Source organism: Penicillium chrysogenum (genome assembly GCF_028827035.1).
Source record: "Penicillium chrysogenum strain IBT 35668 chromosome Unknown utg000004l_segment0_segment0, whole genome shotgun sequence".
NCBI classification, from domain to species: domain Eukaryota; kingdom Fungi; phylum Ascomycota; class Eurotiomycetes; order Eurotiales; family Aspergillaceae; genus Penicillium; species Penicillium chrysogenum.
The window spans coordinates 3489207-3502296 of NW_026622752.1; the positions used below are offsets into that span (position 1 = coordinate 3489207).

A 13090-nucleotide genomic window follows, 5' to 3' on the forward strand; every position below is an offset into this window, starting at 1 on the left:
ATCCTAGATTGACCTGCGAGTTTAACCGCCATCCACAACCACCAACTCAAATACTTTTACATTATCCTGCTCTCTACACCCAATACAGATTAGTGCACTCTAGGACGGGGCCAAGGAAACAGTTCGTCTTTCAGTAAGAGGGCATTTCCATATATCATTCATTCACATTGCCGAATGAGATCCGAGCATTGTTTATCCACTCTCTAGACAGGAATATCCCGAAATAGAACGCCCCCAAGCATATAAGTAAATCAGCTTCTAGAATCCGCCAACACCTCTCACTCGCTGTACAGCGCCAATGATTCCCTTAGCCCAACTGAACCGACCCCGTGTAGGTCCCATTGAGCCCACTGGGGCCTTGCCAGTCTCAGGATCATGCCAGCAGCCATCCTTTGTACTTGCAGCGCCATATTTAGCAGTATTTTGGTTGCGGTTGATCAACTCAGTCCAAGCACGACAAACGAGCCTGGAATCGATAAGAACATTGACTTCCTGGCTGTGGAAGAATGACTGGGTGTCGAGGTTTCCATTGCCTGGAGATATTGTCAGGTACTTGGACAATGTATACCTCTCTCCTGTTTTGCTTTCTAGACTTACCTTGAATCCCAATCTGCTCATCTACAATCATCAACTTAATATGACAGCTTCGCTTCTTGAAGCTATTATGAATCGGACGAGTCTGGTCCTTGCCAACATAATAATATACCCGTAGACGGGATTTCTCTTCGTCGGTTTTGAGCGACTTGTATAGCCTGTTCGCAATCATTTCGTTGGTCCCATTTTGAAACGGGAGAAGCTCGCCTGCGTCGTTGTAGCCAAGGCAGAGATAGCAGGATACCACGACGCCGCGGCGAACGGAATTAAGGAGGGGTTCCAGCAGAGGCTCGGCGTTCATGTTTGGTGTCTGAATGAAGATTGAGTGCTGGGCGTGATTGATTGCGGATAGCCACGCCGCATTTTGCGGGGTATAAATGCTGCTGTGGTTTGGAGCTTGAGTAAATCAAGAGTCAGAGTTACGTTATGGCTGTCTGCGGGACCTTCCCTTTATGGCTTTGACTTACATCCAAAGGGTTCCCTGTTTACCAATGCCATTGCGAAGGGCTCGTGTCGAGGTAGGATCATATAAGGATTGAACATATTATCCTGGTCGCTGTCTGGTGCGTCGCCTGTCGTTTTAGGCTGGATAGTTGTGTCTGTTTAATTGTTAGGTATTGTCATAGATAGTGCACACACATTTCACATACTGAGGTGACGGCTGACAGCCTGTGTGCGCGTTTCGTCGCCTCGTGGATGAACACAATCGTTAACTCTCCGGGCCTCTTGTTTAAAGTCAATGTCATAATGTGGAGAGGTGATAGTATGTTCAGGAAGAGCTGTATCTCCATTCTCAATAGGGATACCGTCATTCTTTTCTTCGCGGCATGGTATCGGAGCACCCCTGGCTGGAGAGTTAAGAAGTGGGAATGGGGGGTCAGGAGCCTTTCCCCACGAAAGCAAAGCAGAATCATAGAAAGAATCAACGATTGGACCCTCGATATGAGCTAGCATCTCAAGATTGTCATTGTCTTGAATATTACTGCTCTGTATGAGAGCCACCTGCCGGTCAATAACGGTGAATTTTGCATGGAACGTTCCAAAGACAGGCCGGTGGAAGTTGATGACCCGGAGATCGACATTGGGGATCTCGCTCGCAGCAGGTAGCTTCACTTTCCCGCCTACATATTGGTCCTCGTGGACACTTAATCGATTCTCCCATGCCTAGTGTTTCATTAGAATCATGTCTAAAGATCATAATTTGGTATACACCGGGATAAGAGCGCTCACCTGGCGAGGATCTCCACGATCATAAATCATTTTCATAACTATCTTTTGTCCCCTTTCTCCTGCTCGTTTGGAAAGCGCCCGGATAGCATTCGTCACTAATGTCGATGCGTCCGAATGGATCCAGAAATTGGTACCCAAAAAGACTTCATGTTCAGCGCGCACAATACAATTCGCTAAATGGCGACAGAGATCAGGTAACGGAGCGACAATTGTCAACGGCAAAACTCCCGTGCTTCCCAGCAACTTGGGGGATACGACTCCTGACATTGGGTTCTCTGCCAAGCAACATAAGGCATCATGATAAACCTAGTGGACATGTGTTAGACTCTTCTCTCACAATGTCGATGTAGCAAATTAATCTACCTTTAGAAATAAATCACTCGTTTCCACCATCCCAAAGTTCCCGCAAGCGCGAGCCTTCTGCAGCTCATTTAATGATTCCCATTCTGCTTTGTCGACATCTGATTCTGCTGCGCCATCGTATGTACGCAACGCATGGCGACTCTCAAACAGTTTATGAAAGACTTTATGCGGACACTGCGATGGATCAAGAGCTAACTCTGAGGTTACTGTCTGCCCTTGACACATACTGTACACCTTGCGTGGAAACATCTCGCACCGAACCCAATTGGGACTTGGGGGTTGTCGAATGACCAAAATGATCCCAACAAGAAAAAATGAACTGGTCGCAGCAACTAACTTGACAAACTCCAAGCCGTTCAATATTGTTCCAGAAAAGTTCCACGGGTGAAATATACCATCCATGGCCGAGATGAGATGACGTAGAGCACTTGGCCCTAAGCCGCCGAGCTTTCTTGGGGGCTTCTGGGAGGCTTCTTGGAGAACGTCAACTGGGCCCAAAGGTTTTTGATAAAGAAAAATGGAGCCGAAGAATTGTGATGCCTAAATATTCACTGAGGGTCTTCCAACTTGGCAGTGACCATTCAGCCCTATGACGTCGAATACTGCATACCCCACAATAACACGTTGTTCCTGGTTTTATTAGGTGTTTTGATTAGAGAAGGATATCTATATATGTTGAAGTCTCATCGTACAATTCGCCCTGGGATATTTGACTGCCTATGAAAACATCCAATAACATAGTCGCAACAAAGCTAACATAGTAGGACATTGACTGTGTGCTTCTCGTGCCCTAGCAAGACTGTGAATAACCCATACAGGTAACTCCGGCTACCACGGTCATCCAAATCTCCGTCTAGCCTCAAAACGCTCATAGTTAATCTGAGGGACGACGAATAGAAACCCGAATACGCTTATCCCTGGCCTGTTCTCGAAGCCGATCCAATTCTTCCTCAAGAAACAGCCCTTCGCGCACAGATTCCGCTATCTGATCCAACTTCCTGCAGCTCCATCCAGCAGCGACAACTGCGCTTGTTGCAAATGACCCAAGTGACTTGAATTCGCTCCATGACAAGTAGTCTGGTGAAAATCCTCGACAAATCGTCACCACAAGGTCGTCCGCGCCTCTTTGCGCATCAATGAAGACTATAGCCTTCGTTATCATTAGACGAATTGCTATATAACGTAGGTGTGCTCCTAACCTCATCCTTTGGGACACCTGTCATAACCCGTTTCCTCATACCATCCCAAAGCACGCTAATAGCGGCGAGGCAATCCATCACTGCTCGACGTAAGATACGAGGGATGAAGCGGTACTGCAGATAACTGGTATCGAAGATGATTTGAGGGTTTATGAAGCTCAATCCAAGATTTACAGACAGAGCTTCTTTATAGCCCTCATGGGCTGTATTGATATCAATTTGCGCCCCAATAGTATGTCCCAAAAGTAACCGTTATTTCCTCTGGTTTGGAGTTGTGATATATTCCGGCGTGTTTCTGGTGAAACGGTGGTACAACTGGTACAACCAACTAAGTTCTAAGAAAATGTATTTCAGTGTAGTGTAGTATGTGGTCCACCATGGATGCCATGCGTAAAAGCACCGCGTCGATCTTGATTGGATATTATGATGCTTAGCCCTATGTTCACACAAGGTCAAGCTGGGCCAGGTTGGAATCTTCAATAGCCTGCATCAGGACCAATCATCATTATCATCCTCATCCTCATCTGTAGGAATAATGATGGTCACACAACCTGTCGTTTCTCCTCCCTCCTTTTGTTCCTTGAACTATTGCTTGCTGCTGTATATTCCTTGTCGCATTGCACCAAGGAAGGCGCCAAGTGATACGATGAACTAGCGAGTAGGCAAATTTGATTTCTGTAGCTGCAGACCGCCAGGTCAGCCTTTCACCGCCCCTACCTACTTTTGAGGTCCTAACCCGAGATCTATCCTCTTCTCATGATATTGCTACCAAACCAATTGCGCTGTTTTCTTGACCCCGTCATCCCATCTTACACTATGCCAGAGATTATTTGTGATGAAGATCTGCCTAAGCTTCTCAATACTCCATCAAAGCAGGTCAAATGGGTCAAGAAATTGATTCTCAAACATCTGGGTAGCGGCGTGGACCGTGTCGACAGGCCTCCTATGCAGGTAATGTTCAGTCGGACCCTCTTTTTGATCCTAAAGGATAAACGTGAGATAGTGCATCAGTTCCGTACTGAGCCACTTGATCTAAATGCCTTCAAAATAGCGAGACAGGCCCTAGGCTCTATTGTGCCTGACGCTACTGCTTTAGAAGACGTAGAGCTTCTTGCGCAGGGTGTTTGGGCCTATTCCTTTAACCTTTTGCCAGGCGAAATGTGGTTCCGAGGAATTTCCGGCAAAGGGGCACAGGGCTGAATCGCTATCAACAAATCTCTTGGTCGTGTTCTATCCAAGGGCTGTCTCGCGAATAACAGCGATGAGGCTGTTGAAGGCCGCATCCGATCACACCTTGAGGCCCTCTTGGCATCGTCGGAAGATGATGTCAAACCATATCAGCATCAACTTCAAAGTTTTGTTGATAAGCTAGAGCAGCTCAAAGAGCTTCCACTATGGGTTGCTCACTATGATCTTAACGAAGTGGACGTTCTCATCGACGAGGACTGCAATGTTACTGGCTTAGTTGACTGGGAGCTATCTACGCCTCTTCCTTTCGGGATTTGTTTCGGTCGTATTCATACATATGCTGGCGCATACAGTGGCGGGGAGTTTTGTATACCAGAGGAATTTGAAGATGCGGAAAGGGCTTTTTGGCACGAGCTGTTCGATGGTATGCCAACAGAAATCCACCGGAAGCTAAAAGGCGAAATGAACCTTGTCCAAGATGCTGTTATCCTTGGTACTCTTTTGGATTGCTTTGCATTCGAGAATGGGAAGGTCATCGTGGGACAAGTTGCTAAAAGGGCACTCCCTAAGCTTCTTACTTACCAAATCCCATTTATTCGAGGGCAAGGGCCTCCCTACCGAGGTTAAGCCTTTTGGAAGCCTACTTTTATCGAAGAAAAGAACAACACACTAGTTTAGCTGTAAATAATATTCACATCCCCAGGTTATAGAATCTCATACACATATTGATTAGCTTCACCTGTAGATAGTTTCTTTCTTCCTCACGTAACTATCACATTTTCCAGAGGACCCTACATTTCCACTGTCTGTAGTCTCTCTCTATCAAAAGGAACGCCGGGTTTTGGTGTAGTGTAAATGGGTCTTTAATACCTTATCGCTAGCCTCTCATGTAGTGCACGTTGTGCAGGCTCTTCGATAGAGTGAAATAGAATGAAGGGAGAGTGCCTCCTGCATTGCACCTTTGATGGGCTACGCCTTGTATAACAAGTCATAACTAGTTCCAAGGGTCCAAGATTTGTATATTGCTCTTCAATCAAATCATTAGCTCCTATTACCTTGTTATACTCAGGATCACTTGTCAGCGTCACAACCTCTGCACGTACAATGTGCCTGGTAGGACAACGAAGCCTCTGTGCTGTCTGAAACAACACTCTCAATGCTCTCTCAATTGTCCTACTCATGTCCTCGTGAAAGGAATCAATTCCCACACAATTCATCACCTATCTACCAATGTATATCAGATTGGATGAAAGGATGGGTTCACGAAGCCAAGGACCCAGTGGAGTCGTCTATGTGAGCACTGCGTAATTTGACCGGTGTAATTATTATTAAAGGAATTAAATAAAGCATTGCACGAAAAAGAAAAGCTGTACATAAAGCCGCCCGCGCTGCCATGGACAGATATATACCTGCCAATGCATTTGATCCCGTACATGATTGTTTCAAATCGGAGGCTCTTGAAAGCCAATCATACCGCAGTTACTGCCTCCCCGCTGTATGAAACATCTGAGCTCCTCAATAGCATCTCCTTAGTTCCAAAGCCCGTCGATTGGATACTCCCCTGTTGAGATTGCTCCGATTTGAGATCCTCCTGTTGTCCAGTGTTGGGGACTTCAATCCCGAGGTCAATATCTCGAACTCCACAAACAGACCGGCGGAGTGTCTTGATCCCAGTCTTCAAATCAAGGTCTAGTTCGTCGACATAATCATATGCGGCCTTGCTGGTGATGGCAAGCCTCTCATAAGAGTCAACTCCTCCTAAACGCCACTCGGGCAAAGGCTTGCGAGCACCGCCCAGATCATAGCCATAAGCAGAGCGACCATCCTTGTCAACCACCTTCCGACGGGCAAATTTGACATCACGCCCAATCGGCGTGTAGTCCTTGATCTGCTTCGCTCTAAATCCCACCACCGGATGAATAAACTCAAAAGTCTCTCCTAGCAGATTTCCGTCTTTGTCGAAAGGATCATTGTTTCCAGGCGTACGCCTCTCCGAACCATTGAGGTAGTAGAATGGCGTAAAGCTGTCTTGCATCGGACCTGTTCCCCAACCATAGCTGCGACGCTTCACGGACTCGACGGAAGAGGTGGAGGGTTGTTTGGGTTTAAAAGCCGAGGATATTGCTGCAACCTTGCGACGAGCCCAACCTCCCAAGGATTCATAGGCTGTTTCTTCCACAAGTGTTGAAATATAGTATTCTCTCTCTTCTCTTTCCTCTTGGAGAGACTCTTCGTTGAATGACAGGTAGGGCTTGACTTGGTCCAGCATCCAGGAGAAGGTGATATTAGACATTTCTTCGATGTCACCATCACCTTTGAGGGCTTCATTCGAGCCTCCGCCAATGTTAATGTGATAGCCGGGGAACCACACTTGTGTCAACGTCCGCGGGTGGTGCTGGTGTTTGTGGTCATCTTGTAGCTTTAAGAGCTTTCGAGTCTCCCGGTTCAACTCTCTGGCGGTCTCATTTAGTTTTCGGGCGGCGTTGTTGACGTCCTCATCGCTAGCATTGCCGCTATCCTTGAGGCGAATTGCGTATTGCAAGAGATCATCCCATGCTTGAGCTTTCTGATCGACCATGCTCTTCTGGGTTTGTATCTGCTCTGGAGTGACGTTTCCAACTTTTGGGAGATACCATAGAGTAGGGGAAAATGCGTTGCGGTGTTCGTCGAGGGCCAAAGCCTGGAATGCATGTTTGACATCTGACCGTTTGTCAGTATTGCGGCCACCATGAAGTCACGCTGGGGCAAGAACGAGGTCTTAGTATACTTACTAGTTGAAAGTTCAACATTTTCGCACCCACCCTTACGCGTCCACCACGAGAGCCACGATGGCAGCTTCATTCCCAGTACCTCTGGCATTCCAATAGCGCTGACGGTATCATAAACGCCAACAACTTCCACGTCCCTTGATCCCTGCTGAGCCCAGTCGCCCTCAGGACGCTTCTCAAATACGAAACTATCACCTCGAGCTCCCTGATCCTCATCGGCCTTCCCATCCATCCACTCGAACCAGAGGTCACTGCAATAGAACCGCTCGCCGGGCTTACTTTTCTTATAAACTTCCCAGAGATCGGGAAACCGGTTCAGGTCCTGTTTACTGCAAATGCCAATATCCGAGATCAGACCAGCAATGGTACGTGCCGTGAACGCACCCCTCGAGAAACCAAAACACATAATCTGATCGCCCGGTTGGTAATTCAAGACAAGGAAGTTATACGCTTCGAGGACATTCCCTTCCAGACCTAGGCCAATGGCGCCTTCAATCTTTTGTCCCAATGGACCTGAAGTCGTGCCAACTCCGGAATCATACCAGACTATTTGCTGCCACTGATTCCCATGTTCGTCGGTCCCGACACTGTTCAGAGCGCGACAGAGACGAGTCACATTAGATGGGACATTTTTCTTGCCTGAGACGGCGGATTGCCATGTTCCGTCGCAGCAGATAACAATGCGCTTGCGGCTGGGGTGAGCCTTTGAGTCCTTTCTCTGTTGGATTTTATATGGTGGCTCATGGACATCGGAGCATAGAGACATTTTGTATGTACAATGGGGTTTAATGTGCCGTGGGAGAGGATTCGGATCAAGTCTAACTAGGAGGTGGGCACCACTCAGCCTATATAACTTTTGTTTACACCCTTCCCTGGGTTCTTATTAGTGCTGTCCGACGAATAGGATCCGTTTCTTGGCCTTCGAATGATCGGCTTTTTGCTACCTACATGAACTCTCCCGCTACTATACGAGCCTCAACACCACGTTTTGCTGCCCAGGCGCCCCATTGCCCGTGTTCTCTTCAGCTCCTGCAAGGGTTGACAAAATCTTCACGGGATCAGCTTAGCATAGCCTTTTGCCAAGCCAATAATTACCTGAGCACGAACCTTGACGGCCCCAGCGACGTCAGCCCCGCATGGTTAGCCTCCACAAGGTTATGATCAGCATGAAAATCTAAGCGACGGGGTGGTACAGCCGCAAACTTTCCCGGAGATCCCGTATTACAGATGAAAGTGCAGCTGGACTTTCGAGGTCCGTGCCAGTGGTAAAAGTCGAGTTAACTGTGTGGATTGGCCCGATGGGTGAGCAGAAGGGTGAGAGGGGTGCTGAGCCCTGCAGACCCCCAGGGTCAGCCCTGGAGGGCTACGTGGCTTGTACAACATATAAATGCGATGAATCTAAGTCAATAATCATTATTATACATAAAGAAACCCTCTAGTCACCAACCCCTCCCGCCCCCAACTGTACAAAGGTGCTCTGTATCGTGACCCGGTTTGACGTTACCAGCTTAGTGTACAAGGCTTCTTGGCTGCTGTTACTAATTCAGAGCCTGTTTCTCCGCTGCCACGAGATTGTGACAACTGTTCTGGTGTCATCGAGGTCGAGACCGGGGCGCCAGTGTTTCGGTTTTCGTGACCCTTTCAAGGCTTCACTTTTGCATATTGAACAGTGCGTATGTCTCTGAATATGTTCCTTGGTTGCGTGACTTGGGATTGCGAGTCGGATTTCCATCTAGGAGTCGGCGGAATAGGGGCGGAAGGGTGGTGAGACTTCCTGCTGTAATTCCGAGGCCAGTCTCGATGACAGAACAGATAGCGATTAGGTAGGTTAAATCTGGAGGATGTTAGACTTTGTCAAGAAACAGGGCGTTGGCCGATATACAAAGGAAATCGCCATCGGCGTAGAATCGTAGAAATGGGAGTCGCAGTATTTATAGTTAGCAAAGGATTCATCCCTAGGGAGGCCGGTTGGTCAAAATATCATGTACATTAGATTCTAAAAGCATGCCGAGCTCGGGAAGATGTTGATATGATGTTGGGTAGTAATTGCAATTGTTGAGGCTAGCCCAGGTCTATCCAAGCAGCGAATGGGGGTCCGGTTATTTAGGCTTCGTGCCGAGATGTCGCCGAAATTTGGCGCATGGCAATCTAAAGCGGGTGCTACGCAGATAGGTATAATGTAAATCTGGTCGCCTTAACAGGAGTCTTACTGTTTCGAACGAACGCCGAATAGGTATCGCTCCGTCTTTGTTATTGTTGCATCGAAGCATTGCTTTGTGTCAAACTGGAATTATATTTTATTCCATCACTTTCAAGCAGGTTTGTCAGATCTTCCTTTGCCCTTCTGAGTTCCTTTCTGGTTTCGAGGCCTTCGTTTGTTTGTCTTTGTGGAGCTATATAGAGAGCTTCATGGCATGGTATAGATCATCATCAGCTATTGTCATTACATCTCTGTGGAGCACAGACATCCAAAGTTTCCATATCAGGTAATATGTCCGTTCGTTCGGCTATCATACCGCTACAGCCTCCTGCAGAGCTTGCCCTAGACAAGGCGGTCCTGTCACTCTAAGCTATCGAGCCCACTGTCGCCTACTGAAAGGGTATATTCGCCTGCTGAAAGGCACATTTCAACCCCTATTTGGTAGGTTGTTTCATGACACGAGTGGTTTCTTATCTTTGGGTGTTCCCAATCTTTTCACGGGTATATGGTTTTCCGAAAATCCAGGGCTTGTTGGTTGATATCTCTCAAGGTGTCCCTGTAGTAGACAACACAATAAGACAATGAGATATTACTACCATTTAACTCAGGATTCCTTAGCCAAAAGTTCAACTGCATATTGCCTACTCTGTATACGATGTACTATTCACCTGTTGACTACTGCATTGAATAACTTGCATGAAGCCATTGTTGTATTATAGGTTAGTAATAGGGTAACAAGTTGATTTACAACACCCAATATATAACATATACGGTCCCCTTGGGCATATAACTAAGGCGGTATCACAGAACTAGATGAGAGAGCGTGCTGCAATTTTCGAGTATGTTCAGGCTGCACTTTGAATGACCTTCCTAAAGTCGGTTCTTTCTACAGTTTCTACCATTTTGTTGGATCAACCTGGCCTTTCTTGCTCCACTAACGAAGTCTTTTTCAAGCAGGGTATTTGATTTACTTAAGAGGTAGGTTGTCTCTAGGGTGAAAGAAGGCCTTTGCTTCTGTGGCAGCTAGGCTGATGTAGTTCGGAGACCGGTTCCCGGGGGGGAGGCGCCATGCAAGCCCGCTTACTTATCAACCGCGGATATTGGCCCGAATATGAAAGGGAAAGTTCTCAAGAGATTTGGAGATGATTCTTGTAAATATTGTATAACCGAGGAATATGTATTGAATTCTTCAGAGGTAGTCGGTGTTCCTTACGTCCCCCCGCTCTCGGAGTTGTGGCCGAGATCCCAATTCAAGGCTTCCCCGGATCTTGAGCTTCATTACCAACATGCTTCCCCTCCCATCTCGGTCTTGCTTTTCAGATATCAACATTTAGAGACCGGAAACACGTCCCTTTGGCCATCCGACCTTTTATAGTACCATAGAATCCAGCTATGTACAGAATTCCCCCATGCAGACATTCAAATGTTCTTTACTCACATAATCCAAGGGTTTATACAGCCTCCTTTGCTTTCTTTGAGGCCCTATGGGAGGTATGTACTATGTACTAGTATCAGCTTAATTCTGAAAATATTCAGTTCTAACCCTTTACAACTTCAGGGCGGCGTCAGCCATGTCTTTGTCAATTTAGGATCAGACCACCCATCCATCCTCGAGGCGATGGTGAAAGGGCAGAAGGAAAAGAAAGACCAATTTCCTACGATCATCACCTGTCCCAATGAGGTACGGTAACAATTGAATCATGGGACCCAACAACCTTCGCGACAGCACTTCGGTTAGAGTCGGCAGTATGAATGAGACGCTGACGATACAATATGTTATTAGATGGTGGCACTCTCTATGGCCGATGGCTACGCCCGATTGACCGGACAGCCGCAGGCGGTAATCGTTCACGTCGATGTCGGCACGCAGGGACTCGGAGCAGCAGTTCACAATGCCTCATGCGGGCGCGCCCCGGTTTTAATATTTGCCGGTCTGTCGCCTTATACAATCGAGGGTGAAATGCGAGGCTCGCGCACGGAATACATCCACTGGATCCAAGACGTGCCGGATCAGAAGCAAATCGTCTCCCAATACTGTCGATATACTGGTGAGATCAAGTCCGGCAAGAATGTTAAGCAAATTGTCAACCGAGCTCTGCAATTCGCAACTAGTGACCCACAGGGGCCTGTGTACCTCGCTGGAGCGCGAGAGGTCATGGAGGAGGATATCGAGCCGTATCAGTTAAACCAGGCTGTCTGGGGTCCTGTGGAACCCGCTGCCCTACCAACCTCCGGCGTTGAATTGATCGCATCTGAGCTTGCAGCTGCTAAGAGCCCTCTCATCATTGCTGGATATTCTGGGAGGAAGTCCCAGGCTGTGACTGAGCTGGTCGCATTGGCAGATAGATTCAAGGGAATCCGTGTACTGGACACTGGTGGTAGCGACATGTGCTTTCCCGCCAACCATGCCGGATGGTTGGGATTGAGATATCCAGGCCACGAAGCGGTGGGAACATCCGATCTAATCCTTGTGATAGATTGCGATGTCCCTTGGGTGCCTACTCAGTTCAAGCCGTCTGCGTCGGCCAAGATTATCCACATTGATGTCGACCCTTTGAAGCAACAGATCCCAGTTTTCTACATCCACTCGATGGCTACGTTCCGTGCCGACGCTTCCACCGCGCTCAAACAAATCAACGACTATGTTGCTTCCCAGGAGACTCTACAGCAATTCATTAGATCCGAGGAGAATCTCGCCATGGGCCAACGCCGAGACGAGGAGTATTCGAAGCGTCGACAAGAGATATCCGATCTGGCTGTGGTCCCGGAGGGAGGCAGTGGAGCCTCCTTGAATATTAACTATCTGATGGCGCAGGTCCGCCAGGGTGTTCCAATTGATACCATCTGGGCCATCGAGTCCGTCACCATGACCCACTTCGTTGCGGACCAAGTCTCAGCTACCGAACCTAAGTCGTGGATCAACTGTGGAGGTGGCGGTCTCGGCTGGTCTGGCGGTGGTGCACTTGGCATCAAACTTGCCAGTGACATGCAGCATGGAGGACGTGGAAAGGGAAAGTTTGTCTGCCAGGTTGTTGGTGATGGAACATTCCTCTTCTCGGTGCCTGGGTCTGTGTACTGGATTGCCCGCCGCTACGGAATCCCTGTTTTGACAATCGTGCTGAACAATAAGGGTTGGAATGCGCCCCGGCGAAGCATGCTGCTCGTTCACCCTGAAGGGGACGGCTCTCGTGCTACGAACGAAGACCTCAATATCTCCTTTGCGCCAACGCCGGATTATGCTGGTATTGCCAAGGCTGCGGCAGGTGGTGAGTTGTGGGCTGGCCGTGCCTCGACTGTTGCTGAGCTTGCCGAGAAGCTCCCGGAAGCTATTAAGAGTGTTCTGAGTGGGAAGGCAGCGGTGCTAGAAGCGCAGCTTGACGGCACCACAGGCAAATATGTGGACAGCTCGTGAGAACGTGGACTTTTGAGGGCATGGGCCACTTGGATATTCAAGAGATGACCCAGGAGTTCATAGGTCACTTAATTATAGGCACAGTTCAAGTTCTAAGTGGTTGAGATAAAAATTATAAACAGTATGTACAAGGAAT

The 13090-nt window shown here is 48.0% G+C and overlaps 5 protein-coding genes across 5 annotated transcripts; 2 read left to right on the forward strand and 3 right to left on the reverse strand.

The window, feature by feature from the left end:
* Positions 1-258: 258 nt before the first annotated feature.
* Positions 259-2589, reverse strand: N7489_007288 (IQ calmodulin-binding motif protein; the record flags this gene model as incomplete). The annotated part of the gene is made up of 6 exons (XM_056713038.1): positions 259-533; positions 598-990; positions 1062-1193; positions 1245-1758; positions 1825-2130; positions 2188-2589. The coding sequence occupies 6 exons, from the start codon at positions 2587-2589 to the stop codon at positions 259-261; spliced, it is 2022 nt and encodes a 673-aa protein (XP_056566753.1).
* A 472-nt stretch (positions 2590-3061) lies between these two features.
* On the reverse strand, positions 3062-3587 carry N7489_007289 (uncharacterized protein; the record flags this gene model as incomplete). Its single annotated transcript, XM_056713039.1, has 2 exons — positions 3062-3337; positions 3387-3587. Coding segments are annotated over 2 exons (477 nt in total), but the record flags the coding sequence as incomplete, so codon positions are not given.
* A 615-nt stretch (positions 3588-4202) lies between these two features.
* On the forward strand, positions 4203-5201 carry N7489_007290 (uncharacterized protein; the record flags this gene model as incomplete). Its single annotated transcript, XM_056713040.1, has 2 exons — positions 4203-4508; positions 4626-5201. The coding sequence occupies 2 exons, from the start codon at positions 4203-4205 to the stop codon at positions 5199-5201; spliced, it is 882 nt and encodes a 293-aa protein (XP_056566755.1).
* An 841-nt stretch (positions 5202-6042) lies between these two features.
* Positions 6043-8108, reverse strand: N7489_007291 (T6SS phospholipase effector Tle1-like catalytic domain-containing protein; the record flags this gene model as incomplete). The annotated part of the gene is made up of 2 exons (XM_056713041.1): positions 6043-7274; positions 7346-8108. 2 exons carry the CDS (start codon positions 8106-8108, stop codon positions 6043-6045), a joined length of 1995 nt encoding a protein of 664 aa, XP_056566756.1.
* A 3232-nt stretch (positions 8109-11340) lies between these two features.
* On the forward strand, positions 11341-12954 carry N7489_007292 (uncharacterized protein; the record flags this gene model as incomplete). Its single annotated transcript, XM_056713042.1, has 1 exon — positions 11341-12954. One exon carries the CDS (start codon positions 11341-11343, stop codon positions 12952-12954), a length of 1614 nt encoding a protein of 537 aa, XP_056566757.1.
* Between the last annotated feature and the right edge of the window lie 136 nt (positions 12955-13090).